This window comes from Hypanus sabinus, chromosome 5 (genome assembly GCF_030144855.1).
Source record: "Hypanus sabinus isolate sHypSab1 chromosome 5, sHypSab1.hap1, whole genome shotgun sequence".
In the NCBI taxonomy this organism is placed as follows: Eukaryota; Metazoa; Chordata; class Chondrichthyes; order Myliobatiformes; family Dasyatidae; genus Hypanus; species Hypanus sabinus.
In genome coordinates, this window is record NC_082710.1 from 122,314,771 (window position 1) to 122,331,654 (window position 16,884).

General features: G+C 38.2%; 1 protein-coding gene across 1 annotated transcript in view; it reads left to right on the forward strand.

Moving 5' to 3' along the window:
• Positions 1 to 16,649, forward strand: part of slitrk6 (SLIT and NTRK-like family, member 6) — a 39,158-nt gene extending 22,509 nt beyond the window's left edge. Inside the window, exon 2 of the mRNA XM_059970380.1 lies at positions 12,921 to 16,649. Within this exon, the coding sequence (XP_059826363.1) occupies positions 12,950 to 15,505 (2,556 nt within the window). The 5' untranslated portion in view covers positions 12,921 to 12,949 and the 3' untranslated portion in view covers positions 15,506 to 16,649. The remainder of the gene's footprint in view (positions 1 to 12,920) is intronic.
• The last annotated feature ends 235 nt before the right edge of the window (positions 16,650 to 16,884 follow it).

The following is a 16,884-nucleotide window of genomic DNA, read 5'->3' on the forward strand; positions in this document are numbered from 1 at the left end:
CTCCTTGTAGATTCTGAAATGTCTGTGTTTAATTTTAGCATGCAGTTTCATCTGTTCCTAATATAGTTAAACATAACTTGCTGCAATTGCAAAAGAGGATTTCAGTTACTCAACCTGAAGCACTATATCCACATGTATGTTCAATATAGTTAAGCCCAATAAAAGCATGTAAGTACAATGCAAGGACCATTTGTTTCATATGTTGCAATATAACAAACAGAGATGCAAGAAGGTTGTCTCAATATCAAGAGATCTCAGAAAGAACAGGACATCATCATACCTCACAGGCCCCACTGACACATCCAAAGTCAGCCTTACCCACTCTTTTTTTTCCCAATAATTTCCTTCTCCCTTCCTTCCTCCAAAATTTACTGTATATTAGTGCATTTCTCTACTTCCTGATGTTGTTTTAATATGTAATAAAAACATGAAGACATATCCCATTTTGTTATAAATGCTTCAAAATAATATATCATTTTCAAATCTTTTTTGTTGCTTTTTTCTTTGAGCATTAAATGGACATGTTTGATGTGTTACTGTCATGTAACATTTCAATAAAGTGCTTATTCTTTGGTTTCATGACATCCTGTCAAATAATTCTTGCCCTATATTTTTGATGTCATCACAGAACCCTCCTTGTTACAATAACATGAAAATTATCTTAGCAAGATATGGCCAGGATCTGGTTATTATCTACTATAAACAAAAAAGTTTTCCAGATGAATGATCTGATTGACTCTTAACTTGATAGCGTTGTTTTAAAAGAGAGCTCATATTAGAATGATGGGCCTTGCAGATTCAGAGTTAGATTTAATCAGGTTTAATATCACTGGCAAATGCTGTGAAGGTTGTTGCTTTGCAGCAGTACAGTGCAAACCATAACTAAAATACAATAAGAAATAAATATTTATATTAATAAAACAAATTAAATAGGTAGTACAAAAAGAGAGCTGGTGCATTGCTGTGTGTAAAAATAGTGAGTTAGTGCTCATGGGTTGGTGCATTGTACATTGAGAAACTTGATGGTGGAAGGGGAAGAAGCTGTTAAGTGTTTAGATATTAAGTGTGTTTCTTCGGCTCCTCTACCTCTTCCCTGATTATAGCAATGGGAACAGGGTATATTCTGGGTGATGGGGGTCCTTAATGATGGATGCTGTCTTTTTGAGACATCACCTTTTGAAGATGACCCTTCTGATGCTGGGAAACCTAGTGCATTGAAGTCTAGTGATAAGAAAATAGAGAAATTAAGGTGTTATGATCAACTCTAATTCCCTCAAGTATCTCCATAACAACAATTTATAACCCATAGATTGCAATAAATTCATCTTTTAGTGTTACTGCAAAACACAGTTGTTCACTTCTTTTATATGACTAAGGCTGATGGGCAACAGTATTTAGAATAATGTGACATTTATTATTGAGCATGGTCTGCTCACTTGTTTGGTTTAAAAAAAAAGCCCTTTCATAAAGTAACATCTGGCTTTTTTCATAATCTATTGAATGTTTTTGTATTGCTGTTCAGATAATGCAAACTGAAGTGCATTGTCAATTGATGAAATGCTTAAAGAAGGTCATAGGGAAAAGGTCATCTAGTATTTCTCTATGATATTTGCACTCCTGAGGTTGGCCGATAGCATCAAGCAAGAAGCATATGTGCTGTGTTTGAAAAATGCAAAGTACTGATGTAGAAAGCAACAGACTGTACTGTAGTTCAACAAAGTATTTACATTTGTACTGAAGCACGTACTCATGCTCAGATTTACATGCCCACACATGGTAATAATACAATGGTCTCTTATCTGGATGCACTTGGAAATTTTGTATCTTTTAATTTGTTTTCTACTAAACTTCTCCAAACAATTTTATTCCAACTAGTACATGTTTTGACAACATAGCAATACCTTCAAAGGAATTAAACTGGCAGAAAAGCATGAACTACCTTTAATCTTTCTGATCAATATAGATAACTGTTCTTTTCATGTTCCCTTTACTCATAACTTCTACAACAACCACATAGAACTATTTATTTTCAGTCATGGCAAACTTTGCATTTTTGATACAGTGCATTGTGTTCTTATTGTTGCTACTATTTGCATTCATTTGTATTTCATTTGAATATAAATGTTTGAGATTAGCTTTGAACATATGTGCCCAGTTAATCTTATGTCCACTTAATAGGCAGGCATGTGATTTGCTCTGCATAATTTTCCTAATTGAGGTATGCAACATACATTATTTCTGTACACCACAGACAGGAAGATCTTGAGGGGGTTTCTATTTCTCGGCATGTGTTTTCCTGTGGAAAGGCATTAGGGAATTAAATCATTTTCTGGCAACGTTTATGAAAATGGGAAAACACACATTGGTTGTGGTTGGCGGTTCCAAACGCATCCAAGAACAATCAACCACTTTTGCTGAAGTAATCCCAGATATTTTTGCATGCAGTCTAGAAACATTGAATGTGTTGACATATTCTTGTTGCATACCCCAAAATTCCACTGAGAATTGCCTCTTAGATCGTAAGCCAAGTTTGACCTTACATCTGACCTCAGACCTCATTAACAGCAACCATCAGACAAGGTTTTAGGAAATGTAAATATAGATATTTTCATTTTATTTTCATTTCTATTATTTCTGAATGCTCTTACATTCTAATTGTCTATTACAGCATTCATAAGTTTTGTAAATGCCTGAGTGGCAGAACTATTTAAGTCACTGAAGATATATTCTGACCCTAACTTTCTATTTTCCCAGGACCAGGGAATATGATCATTGCACCACACTCTTTACAATTTAGAAAACATTTTCAATGCATGCTAGACTTTAAGATGTGGAAGGCAGGGAAATGGGTTCCATCATTTGTCCCAGCATATTTGATCATTTTTGAAGGGAAACCCTTAGTGTGATTGTACAGAGCAGGGCCTGTCCACAGTAATATAGTATTATCTTTTCTTTTTTCATTTGTAACCTCAAAAGTCTAAGATTTTACAACAAGCATTGAATTGTTGGGTTTGAGGTTTCAACCTTTGGATTGCTGTCAGCTACCAGCTATTGTCCAGTTAGTGCTATTGCTTCTTTTGAAACAAAGATAGTTTTGAAACAATAAAGCTCAATATTAGATTGAAGAAGCTTGTTTTATTTTACTTTAAACTTATTTATGATAATATTTTGTTTTATCTACTCTGTGTATCTGTGGGTGCACTGTGGTGTGAAGTAATGTTGTTTCATTTGGTACAGTCAGAGGACAATAAGCTTGAACTTGAAGAACAACTTATCATTTGTTTGATCGTAGTAAAGCCTTCTGGACTCCAACTTCAGGCTACTTGCATTCTCTCCTTGGATCAAAAATGGTATTCTACTTGTAAGTCATCCATCTGTAATACAGGCTCAGTTTCTTCTCCATCAGCATGCTCGGATTTACTGGACATAACTTGTAAGCCTGCATTTTACAACTCATTATAATTCTTTGTATTATTGCTCTCTTAACTGTCCAACGGTGGTAGAGTGGAGGTATGTCTCTACCAAAGGAGGTGTAAGGCTCTTCTTCCCATCCCTAGCCTACTGGTCACTCTTGGGCAAGATGTGCCACCTGCGTAATTCACCGATCATGTTCATATAAACCCATGGAGCCAGGTGATGAATGACCGAATAAGCAGCTGGTGCATATCGCAAGTCCTAGTTATGCAACCACTGATGCCAGGTAGGCAATCTCTGAAGGTTATTGATAATGGCTGGGGTCTTCCGTCTTGAAAAGACACTTCCCAGAAGAAGGCAATGGTAAACCACTTATGTGGAAAAATTTGCTAAGAACAATCATGGTCATGAGACTATAATCACCCACATCATAAGACATGGCACATAATTATGATGATGATGAATTGTCCCCTGTAGCTCTTTTGACAGGAGATACTATGCATACTGTCCCTTCCCTATGGCAATCCTGGCTTCAGCTTGTCACATACTGTAAATCCCTGTTGTCTCATTCATCCTTACATTCCTCTCATTTGCAACTTTGTACTAACTTGTTCTCTCTTTCCCAGTTCTAGTGAAAGATGCCCAGTGTGAAGTTTTGCTCAGCTTCTCTTCTCAGAGATGTTTGCTGACGTGCATTTTCATGACAAAGAAATGAGATTTGGTGTATCTGGTGACCTGACCCATAGTGTTCCTCATTCAATGTTTGGCCTGATCTAGTCCACCTCTCATAGAATGCCTATGGCAGTGACTGCAAACTTCTGCCATGCCTTTTGCTGCCACTCTTCCATGAGGCATGGTGGGATAGAGAAGGTGCCTGGGCTGTTTGCAATGGCCATCTGAAGACTGTAGAAAGCCTCATCCAAATTTTCCAATCATCAGAATCGCAAATATGAAAATCAAAGTAAAATGTTTTAAAAACTTAAACTGCATTCAAATATATGTGAATGATTTAATATATTAGGATCAATCAAGTCAATGGAATAATACAAGCCTATTTGGAGCACAAAGCAAACTGCTGGGAAGGTGCTTGGTGGGTCAGGGTTATGATGTAGGGTTTTGACCAATGTTCCCTTGCGTGCACACATATTATTCTACTAGTGAAGCACAAAAAGGAATTTTAACTGCGCACTTAAGGTTGTCACCCTTTACCTCATGTTGAGTCTATATCACTATCGTACATAATCGCATTTCCTTTTCCAGTTTCTGATGCAAATGATGTTGAAGTGTTAGTTCATTTAAAGCAGAAAAGCTTAATGAAACAGTTGAAACTGCTACACCGAAAGCTCATTTGGTCAGAAACATGCAGCTACAAGAAATATTAATGCACAATACAGAAACTGGTATTACCTGCATGTATTGTCACAAAGCTAAAGTTGCTGGAAAATTTACGAGGGGAAAGAAGTGGAATGATATTTGGAAACTTGACTTTGCTAGCTGTTAAAATAAATACCTCTATATATAAAACTCTGCGTACATGTTGTTGACACTGGGAAAAAAAATTGCACATCACAAGAATTTTGCACTCACTGGCCATTACAATTAGAAGAAACATCGGTCTTAACTGTAAACATCATCTGTCTCTTTGTCTTTACAGATGCTACCTGATGTGTTTAGTTTCTCAACTGTTTGATTTTTGCCCCAGACTGCAGCAACTGCAGTTGCCTTTGTCTTGAACTACTCACTTACTTTACTGCCCATTACGCTACTGGCATTTTGGGCAGCAGTGAAGGTCCTCCATCTCTGCTGGTTTTCAGGCCCTCCTCCATCATTTCAATTGGTTCCTCTTGGTTTCCATTACTGTTATTCACATAAGTCCTGGGTGGAGACTCAGGAATACCATCATACTCAGATGCAGAAGGGTTCTTCACTGCTGTTTCCATAATGATTTTTCTTTACCAGTCAGGGTTGTTAGCCCTGAGCTAAACCCCCAAACCTGGAGGACCAAGTTGATCATTCTTAGTCTGACCTCTCCCCTTCGACCTATTTGGCATGGGAGGCCCTACCAAGAACCATAAAAGCATAAAGCCCTGTCTCCAGCCAACATAGCTCTCTGGATCATTGAGGTAGATAAACCTTCAAACCCATTGACAAGGCTGTGGTCCTCTTGGAGGTGTATCTCCAATAGAACCCAGTTACTTCTTAACAAAATTACTTGAATGAGATTATGCTAGATGCATCAGCTATGCCTGGAATGAACATGAAGTGGCAAGGTGACGTGCATCCTGTGCTGCCAACTAATCTCCACTGTGTGTTGTATTTTGCATAATACAGTTCATAGTTGGCAATGTCAGGGATGTGTTGACATATCCCTTGCAACTAGCCACTGCTTCTTTACAGAACCAATGATGAGCCATCAGTATGATGCAGTCTGTTATTTGAACATTATTTGATGTTGTGGGAGCTTCTGGTGTGCTAACAGCTTCTGATGTTACATTATCTTTGATGGGTTTTGCAAATATACTCAAATGGATGCAAAACATTTTAGACAACTATAAACATTCTCTCACTTTCCACGTTACCTAGACCCAGTCAACAGTCAAATCAGAAAATGGAGAAGAATCTTTTTGCAAGTCGTGAGAGGGGCAACAGAGTTAATGTTTTAGGTTGAGGACACTGCATAAGAGTGGGATATCAGAAGTGATTTAAGATCCAGAGAAAGGAGGGAGAGACAAAAAGAATTCCTGTTATAGGATGGAGAGTTGCTGAATTGGAGAAGTTTCCTTAATCACAACTGATTCATTTGGAGAACTGTACATAGAAAAAAAACATATGTATGAGTTGAGAGAAATGATGAAATCCAAAGTATGAAATAGTGCAGGTGTTGGATATCAGAGATTAAGCACAATGATTGAAATTTTCAACAAGTCAGGCAGAATCTACAGAAGCAAAAAAGTAGATTATTTACAGGCTGATGTTTTTTCATTGGAGCTTGTGGTTTTGTTGTAGCACCTGTTACTTTGTTAAAACCTATTTTGACTGCTATCTGGAGTGTGAGACCAGCTGTTTCTGAATATATGCACTGGTTGAATTTGCTATGCAAATTTGTCGATTGTGGTAGGGAGTGAGATTTGAAGGACCTGGACTCTGCATTCACAACATTCCTGTTCCCTACAGGTCATGTAATATACAGGATATTTACGATCATTGGATATATTTTGCATTCAGCTTGATAATGCATAGGCCTATACAAGTACTAATAGTTCTGAAATATCATGAAAGTTGTTTCTGAGAAATCTCGCATGATTGAGAACGTATTATGAAAACAAGACACTCGGGAGTTCCAGATTTATAATAATAAAGGTATTTTTCCTAAAAGTTTAATTTTGTTACTGAATCTAAGTTAATCTAGTTTATATAAGTTAAATATATTAAATTCTGTATGTTATATTGTTTAATAAATTATCCTGTTGTAAATATCAATGGAAGCAATTGCTTGTCACTTTCCAATGGCCTGTCACATTAAATCTAGCAGGCTGCGATATTAAGAGGCAGTGCTGTCTGATTACTGCAGGGCGGATACATGCAAACATTCTCCCCAATACTACTTTTATTTGCAAGCTAGGTCTTTTTACCCCAATTCTCAATTTTCAAGTTAACTCATAAGTAGTTCTCTAGTTCCCGATCAAAATCGTGCTATGAACAATCCACCCTATGTAATACAAATGATGTTTCTTAATCCACTCAGTTTACACTTGCATAATGGCAGAATTACCTGTGTAGAAAAAATAAGGAGCAGACCATTCATCCTCTCTCCTCTCACCTCTGTCCTATCACCCAATAAGATCACTGCTAATCTATGTTGCAACTCAACATTTTTCTTACTAATTTTGCTGATCATTGACTGTGTTTCTGTTGCTGATTGTGAAAGAAGGTTTCAATTCTTGGCTACCTTTTGTATAATGTCTAAGTTCATTCCTGAAAAAATGTATTTCTTATTTTGAACTTGTGTCCGATTAGGATCATCTACTAGTAGAAAGAAGACTCAATACTTTCAGTTTGGAGCACAATTTATTCAAATGATCTATTCTCTTTCTGAATTCTAATGGGTACATCCCAATATATTTGTAAATTTGCTTTATAATTTCATTCCTGGAGTCCACACCTCATAAATGCTTTTCTGCAGCCTCCAGGGCAAATGATACCTTACTGTAGTTTGGTGCTCAGAGATGAACTCAGTACTCAAGGTATGCGAGGTGTATGAGAGGCTTGGATAAATGTAGTATCACTCTATCCTTGTATCAGTCATCCACTTATCTTATTTTAGTAGCCCTTTGAATATCATGTCTGCCCAAGGCACTTTAACAATTGGTGTCTATAGATTTCCAAGTCACTTTGGACCGCTAATGTTCCTAGCTTTTAATCATTCATTTTTTACCCTTTTGTAGGCCTATTATCATTCCCATATTTCACAAGTTTATTTTTTGTTTAATTCTTGCTGTCCAATATCTGTGAGACTCCAGCAGGAATTCCCACTTTTAAATCTGGATGCTTTCAGACCTGCTCCCCCATGACCACCAAAGCCGAACATTAATCTCAACAGCTTGTGCTCTCTCAGCATTTTTCCTCTAGTTACAGTCCTCACCCAGTAGAATGAAGGGAGAGCTTGCCTCCTGTAGTAGTTTTGTCATACTTATCCTCCAGAGCTCACACTGAACCGTGCGTATAGAGTAAAAACTTCTGCCAACTTACCTCTGAAAATAAAAACTAGGCAGGGCTCACAGATCAGCAAATTCAGAACAATTCCAAAAACGCAGAGGGTGCAAACCTTACAAATAAGTATATTTAACTGCAGACATTACTAAATCATGTCACAAGATATTATATGACATGAACAACATAAAGTACGAGAAACTGAAAGGGCTGTTCACTGAAAGAGCTACTGTATTATACTTGATAGCTTACTTAGACGGAAGTCTTAATTGTACCTGTAACTCATAGCCACATGCACTTCTCTCTGATTTTGTCTGTAGCTCACAGCAGTAACTACTTAGCTGTTCTCAATTTATGCAGACGGCCAACTCTGTCCACAGCTTTTTTTAAGCCATGTTTTAATTGTAAATGTTAATCATATGTTAAATTAAGATCATTTTAACATTACCCACCTTTGCTGATCACTCAGAATGTGTAGATTAATCAGACCTGTTCTCAGTTGTCTGTATATTGATAACTTATTTCCCGATCCCTTCCTCATATTAATATAAAAACTTAATTTGTGAGAGCTTGATTGATGCAGCTTATTTGTATTTTTTTTGCATGTTTGCCTGCTACAGGGCCATAAACTGTCTGAATCTAAATGCTTACCACATTCAAAAGCTTGTTTGTGGTAGAACTAAACATGCGAGGTCCCTCTTTGTCACTAACGTGTTGAGACATAAATCTTTGCCAATAGCCACACTGCAGGGTTCAGAGAAAGCTTTTGTATCTTTTTAAACAGATTATTCAACATTCATTCTTAGTTTTAGATCTGTTTCAAAAGTTCAACACAGTCTCCCTTCATTTCTCATGATGTGCTGGTGATGTACAGACAGCTTATAGGCTATGTAGATTTACCAAGAGTTCAGTGCATTTGCCGAGGGGTTTACCAAACAGAGTCTGCTCCACTGACATCCAAAACTGTAGACTCATCCCCATCTGCTAGGCAGCAGGAGAACATTAGAAAGAGTGGTAGGATGGATAAAGATGGAAAGGAGGAGAGGAAAAAAGGGAATGAGGGAAGAAATGAATGAGGAAAATAGGAATCCAAGAAGAGAGCGCGGGAAAAAGACAATTGGAGAAATGGGCTGGAGAGACAGGAAACAAGGGGGAGGAGGAAAATGAGTAACAGGAAAGGGCAAGAGACAAGGGAAGGGATAGAGATTTGAAGCCAAGAAGGCAATGAGGAGAAAGGAAGAAAAAAGAAAGGGGAAACAATTTGGAGTAGAAGAATAAGGGAAATGGAGAGAGAAAGAAAAGTAGGGAATTGACATGTAAGGGCAGAGTGAGGAAAGTGCAAAGAGTTAGGGAGAGGGGCAGGAAAAAGATAGAGGAGAAAAGGCAAAAGAAGTAAGAGAGTGGGTAGAAAAAATAGAGAGTATGTGGAGTGTTAAAGGAGTAGGAAGAAAGAGAGAGATGGAGATAGGAAAAGCAGCGGGAGAAAGTGCAGATGGAGAGTGAATTAAGGGAGAGGATAAAGAAGGACGATCGAGAGAGAGGGAAGCAGGAGTGAGGAAGGTAGAGAAAGTGAGATGAAAGACAGAAAGGAAGAAAAGAAGGAGGTAGGAATGACTGAAAGAGGTGAGGGAAGAATTTTGTGGAAAGAGACACAGATGGATTAGTGAAGAGAGAGGTGGGGAGAGAAAAATATGAGTACAATGTAATAAAGAAAGGAAAATAGAGAAGGACAGTGAAAGAGGAGCCAGAGAAGGAAGTGGAAAGAGAATATCAGGAGGAAAAGAAAGGAGCAGGGGAAAAAATTGAAAAGGGGAAAGGGAAAGTGTGAGAGGTAGAAATAATGGATGGGACACTAAGGTGTGATGCATTAAGAACCTGATCTCTCCGAAGTATGAAGTCAAGGTTCTTTATTGCACTTCCACTTATCCCTTCATCAACCTCTCCGTATTTTTTAAATTAAAAAAAATTTATTTAGAGATACAGCACGGAATAGGGCCTGCCTGCACTTTGAATTGCACCGCCCAGCAACCCCTGATTTAACCCCAGCCTAATCGCAAGATAATTTACAATGACCAATTAATCTACCATTTTGGACAATGGGAGGAAACTGGAGCATCATGGTCACAGGGAGAACACATACGCTTCTTAGAGACAATGGTGGGGATTGAACCAGGGTCAAAGTGTTCTGCTAACTACTATACCACCTCCAACTCAGTTCTCCCACACTACCTCCCTTTTCTCTACCTTCACTCCCTTACACTCTGTCCCTTTCCTCTTGTTCATTTTGTCCCTTAATTTCCTTCCCCCAGCTAGCTGTTCCTACTCTCTATGAACACTGTTCTCCATGTCCCAATTTGCCTAATGCTGGACTCTCTGACCCACATATTCTCCCTGCTTTTCTCCTCCTCCCTCTCGAAAAACAAAGCTATTTATGTTTAAAGTTCTAAAATACATTGGTATTCCATTACTATTCTTCAGTTCAGTTTAACTCCAAAAATTACATGATCTTTTTATAATTACATAATAATTCATGATTAACTTTTTAAATCATTCAACAGCCTGAATTATATTGTAATTATGTTAAAGATATAAATAATATTATATTTTTGATGGAATGGATGTAGAGGCCAAGTCATTAAGTATATTTAAGACAGAGGTTGATAGATTCTTGATTAGACAGGGCTTGAAGGGATACAGGAGATTGGGACTGAGAGTAAAATAGATCAGCCATGATGAAATGGTGGAGCAGACTCAATGGGCCAAATGGCCTAATTCTACTCCTATAACTTATTATGTCAACACCGAACATTGCAACTGATAAATTACATTTTGTTATTCTGGTTGAAACATTTAAAGTTTTGTATATTCTTTTCATCCATTTTTATATCAAGATTTTGAGATATTATACACTAAAATATGCTTTTTGATTTGCATCCAGATTAATTAAGGGTTGGTGGCATTTCTTACGAGTGTGAAGCTCCCATGAGCGCATTGGTTTTGATAGCTAGCGTGGATGACCTCATTTTTAACTGATTTGAAAGCAGTTTGCCAAATATAATTCATTCCTTAATAAATTCATCTCTTTGCAATTTCCTTCTGGCCATAGTCCTTATGATTTTCAGATATAAATGCACCTTATTCCAAATTAGTAATCACTAGAAGTTTTGTTGATACAAAACAGATACTAAAAGGAAATCTCTAATCACCTTCTGTCAGTTCATCCTATTCCCTGTCTCCTGATACATGGGTGATTTGCTATTCAGATTAATACACTACCATTAGTTCTACTAGCATTAGTATCGGATTTTCATGTCTATTGTTTAGCTATTGAATAACAGCTGGAAATCCAGACAAAACAAGGTTTATCTTTTTGCCTATTACTTCCCGCTGGTCCCTTCCTCCTTCCCTTTCTCCTATGATCCACTCTCCTCTCCTATCAGATTCCTTCTTCTCCAGCCCCTTTACCACCCAGTTGGATTCACATATCACCTTCTGGCTACCCTCCTTCCCATCCCCCCACCTTTTTATTCTGCATCTTCCCCCTTTCTTCTCAGTCCTGAAGAAGAGTTTTGCCCTGAAACGTTGATTGTTTATTCATTTCCATTGACGCTGCTGAGTTCCTCTAGCATTTTGTGCATGTTGCACAGTATGCTGGTGACATAAGTTATTTGAGTCAAAGTCTTCTATTGAATGAGCACAGATTATAGATCTACACTACCTGCAAGTATTAGTACTCATTTAAATCTGCTTTGCATAGCAAATTAATCTGTAATCCAATGTGTTTTTTATCATAATCATTCATGTCAATTGTACTGATGGCATAGTAGCACAACTAGTAATGGTGCTGCTGCTCTACGGTTCCAGTGATCTGGAGTTCACTCCTGACCGAATGTGTTGTCTGCCTAAAGTGGTGCCCGTGTGTGTTTGTTTCCCCTAGGAGCTCTGGTTTCCTCCCACCTCCCAAAAATCTGTAGGCTCTTAGTTGTAGGTCCTGATGAAGGGTCCCAGCCGGAAACGTCGACAGTGCTTCTCCTTATAGATGCTGCCTGGCCTGCTGTGTTCCACCAGCATTTTGTGTGTGTTGTCTGTAGGCTCTTAAATTAATTGACTACTGCAATTGGCTCCTAGTATGTCACTGAGTGGGAGAACCAAGAGAGAGTTAATTGGAGTTTGAAGAGGTTAGGTTGGAAGAAAATTTAGTGGGGGGAATGGGATTCTTCTATGAGATGGCACAAATGTCACAGAATCATAGAGGCTTCTTCTTCTTGGGCTCTTAGCTCTCAGTGGAGCCAAGGCCACCAGTGACCTCTGTTGGGAGTTCATTGTTGTTTCTGTAAGTCATCGTATCCACTGTACAGAATATTAGTCTATATGATTTCACCAGAGCCCTATTGGCAGCCTTACCCATTTCCACCTCATGACGGGACATAAGATTTGACCCTGAGAGGCTCATAGAACCGCACAGTGTAGAAAAAGGACCCCAGCTAATTGAGACTGCAGTCTGTATCAAACACCCAATTACTCTGATTTTACACCAGTCCCCTTGTTCTGTCCTCACATTCCCAATAACATTTCCCAGATTCTACCACTCACTCACATACTAGGAGGAAATTACAATGGCCAAAATCTGTGAGGAACATTTAGCTTATCGCACTGTTGCCTATACACTTGAGGGCAAACTGTATCTTCTTGTCACTATTTATGACTGTGCTTTTGGATTTGAATCTGAGATTTGTTTGTATTCCCTATGTGCCGTGCTCATAAGGTTATAAACTATGTGCATTTTGTTTCAACAGGTATTTAAACATTGTGAAACTCTGAGAAAATGATGACCTGGCATTTACTACTAAGTGCAGCTTTAGTTGTAATCACTTTCCATGAAGCAGCGCCTTCAAACGCCTCAGATAAGGAAGTATGTGAGCGGCTGTGCTCCTGTGAAGAAAGAGACAGTCTGCTGCACATTAATTGTCAGAACAAGGATATCACCGAAATATCTCAAGTCAAGCCACCACAGGAATATAACTACAATCTTAACCTACAAGATAACTTTGTGAGTGTAATATATCACAATGATTTCATCCGATTCAGGAATGCTTTATCACTGCATCTTGGCCGGAATCATTTGCAAAACCTGGAACCTGGGACTTTCACCGGACTTAGTTCCTTGAAACGCTTGCATATCAATGGCAACAATTTGGAAGTTCTGCGTGAGGGCACATTTCTAGGCTTGGACAATTTGGAATTCCTCCAGGCAGATAATAATTTCATCCAGGTTATTGAGCCTGGTGCATTCAGTAAGCTTAACCGGCTGAAAGTACTCATCCTGAATGACAATGCGATCCCCTTTCTCCCCACCAACATATTTCGCTTTGTACCCCTGACACACTTGGACCTTCGAGGAAATCACTTAAATTCACTTCCATATGTTGGTCTGCTGGAGCATATAGGGAGAATAATGGAGCTCCAATTGGAGGATAACCAGTGGAAATGTGATTGTGATTTATTGCCACTCAGATCCTGGATGGAAAACATGCCACCCCAGTCTAATATTGGTGATGTTGTCTGTGTGCACCCATTTAGACTGAAGGGTAAAATTTTAACTAAAATAACAGCCATGGAAATTTGCCCTGCAGGTTCTGGTCCTGACTTTGAAGAACCTATAAATTCAATTCATTTGGTGGTAACTCCAGCAGGTGACAACTCCGTCATCAACATCCAGAGTGAAAATAGATCAGTTATTAAAGAAAACAAAGAAGATCTGTATATTCTACAACCTGATGGAGAGGATGATGAGAGAATTGTGACAACAAGGCCTGCAGTCTTTCCAAAATCACCCTGTCTGACTATGTGTCATTGCAGCACACAACATAATGTGGGCCAGATAATGAAATGTCAAGAACGGAACATTAAAAGTTTGTCAGACCTTTCACCAAGTCCACCAAAGCCGGTCAAGCTTTACTTGACAGATAACATTATCCAGTCTGTTACAAAACCTGATCTACTTGGCTACGGCAGCCTGGATTTGCTACATTTAGGGAATAATCGAATAACAGAAATTGAAGATGGTGCTTTTGCAAACCTCACCAATCTTCACAAGATGTACTTAAATGGTAACAGCATTGTGAGATTAAGGAAAGAAATGTTCGTTGGTCTCGGACGTCTTCAATACCTGTATCTGGAGCACAATATAATCAAGGAGATATTACCAGGGACATTCAGTGCCCTACTGCAGCTCAAGGTCTTATATCTGAACAACAACCTTCTTCATAGTTTGCCTCCACATATATTTTCTGGTGTTCCACTCTTGCGGTTAAACCTTAAAAATAATCATTTGATGCATCTTCCTGTGAGCAATGTAATTGATCAGCTTGAATTCCTGGTTCAGATAGATTTAGAAGACAACCCTTGGGATTGCACTTGTGACTTGATTAGCTTGAAACAATGGATGGAAAAACTCCATAAGAATGTAACAGTCAGTGAGATTATGTGTGAATCCCCTGAAAAGTTTGCCAAGAAAGATTTGAAAATGTTAAACAATGAATTGATATGTCCTGGATTAATAACTATTCTGGGCCCACCAACAGAAGCTAATGTTATTGACTTATCCACTGCAGCTTCTAGTACTGCATCCAGCCTCCTGGGCTCCATCATGGACACGGTCCCACTTTCTGTTTTGATCCTCAGCTTGTTAGTAGTTTTCATTTTGATTGTATTCAGTGCAGCTGGGATGGTGGTCCTTGTGCTTCACCGTCGGAGAAGGTCGAAGAAGAAACATCAAACGACTCCAGTACAGGACTGCAGTCCTTTGCAGGTCCAATACAGTGTATATGGACACAAGAGAACCCATCACACTGAAGGACGACCAGACGGAAATATATATGAGCAGCACACGATTAATGCAATAGGTCCAATGTGCAGAAGTCGTTCTTATAATATGAGGGATGTGGAACTGGACAATGAGATCAAAGATGGGAATGAGCCAAAAATGATTTACAGGAGTCACATGATGAGAGAAAAAGAACGTCTGCTCACAAATCCCAACATCAAGTTCAGTGCAATAGAGCGAGGCCCAGAATTTATGTCCCTCCGTGATCCTACTTCAATGTACAGAAATATAATGGAAAAAGAAAGGGAGCTTCAGCAAATTGGAATCACAGAATACCTGAAGAAAAATATCTCACCATTACAGTCAGATCTGGATGTTCGCTATCCATCTAGACAAGAAGAGCTAAAATTGATGGAAGCAATCATCTATTCAAGACCTAAAAAAGTTGTAGTTGAAGAGACAAAAAATGAATATTTTGAACTGAAGGCAAAACTACAAACTGAACCTGACTACTTAGAGGTTTTGGAACAACAGACGGCATTGAACCAACCATGAATCTTTAAACGGCATTGACAATTTTTAACTTGCCTATTACATTGTGATAAACAAGCCTATTTGCTGTGCTAAGACATTAGTGCCTTTACAAATGATTCTCTTTTTTCTGTCTCTCTCCAAACAATACAGCAGTAATCCTTATTTAACTCAGGGATCGATAGGCAAACCACTGGGAATAGCCAATAGAGAATGTAGGTACAGGTATAGTAACACCCCACAGGATTTCTTTCACAGTGTAAAGACTGCATTGTCAAGCACAAAGCTTTATTAAGCGTCAGGACGATCATTTTATATTATACAGACAATCCTATTAAGTTAACATAATGATGCTATCAGGTGAATCAGTAGTGATCAAAAGAGGGTTCCCAAATGAATGGTTGCTACCCATATGCAAATTTATTGGGAAGCCTTATTTTCAAAGCTAAGCTACAGGTTTGCAGTTTTTATGGAGCAGTGAATGAAATCATGGAATGTGATCCCTAAAGGACCAGTGACAACTCACTGTGACAAAACAGAATCAAATCCATTCAATTGATGTAAACTCATGATTTTATTTCATTTTATTTAATATATAACTCTCCTGGTCTGCTGTAATGATTTCATCATCTAATAAGGGAGGTAAGTTACATGATTTCTGACAATCCAATCTGTTGCTGCTGGATTTTAAATTATAGAGAATATTCTGAACTTGCAAATCTGCAAGTCTTGAAATAACTACTGTAAGAAGCAGACCCAAATGTGGCTGCACATTGTATTTAGACTGAATCATATTCTCTTTGTGACATTTCTATCCTGTCAGTTACATCACGAGGCATTCCCAATTCCTTTAGGTCTGGAGCTACATTCAAGGCGGATATTTATATGAAAAAATTGAAACAAAAATTATTTCTTAAATAAATCTTTCATTTGCGAAAGGTTTAAAAACTGACACACATTGGGAAGAAAAGCACACAAAGACCATAACGTTAAAGGATATGATTTGTTTCAAATACAGCATAGAAGTCTGCAAGTTATTTTTTCATTTACAAAATTGTAAAATATTCCTGTAAACTATTTATTCTGTACAGTTTTGCAAATAAAGCAGGGGTGCCTTTATTGTAAAAAGAAAATGTGTACTGAACTTTTAATGGAAATAAAGTCAGGATACAGGACTTTCTTCTCTCAATGTGCATTTCCATCCTATTCCCATTCTACTATTGAACTGGACTTACTCTTAGTGTTCATTTCCATAGAGTATTGTTTCCAGGGCCTGCACCAATCCCACTGATATTACCTAAGTATATTAGGAGCTGTATGTGTGGTAAAGGAAGGCATCCGACAAATGTGGTCCACGTACGGTAAATGAAGTAAAAACTTATCATAGATATTCAGTAGCAGAA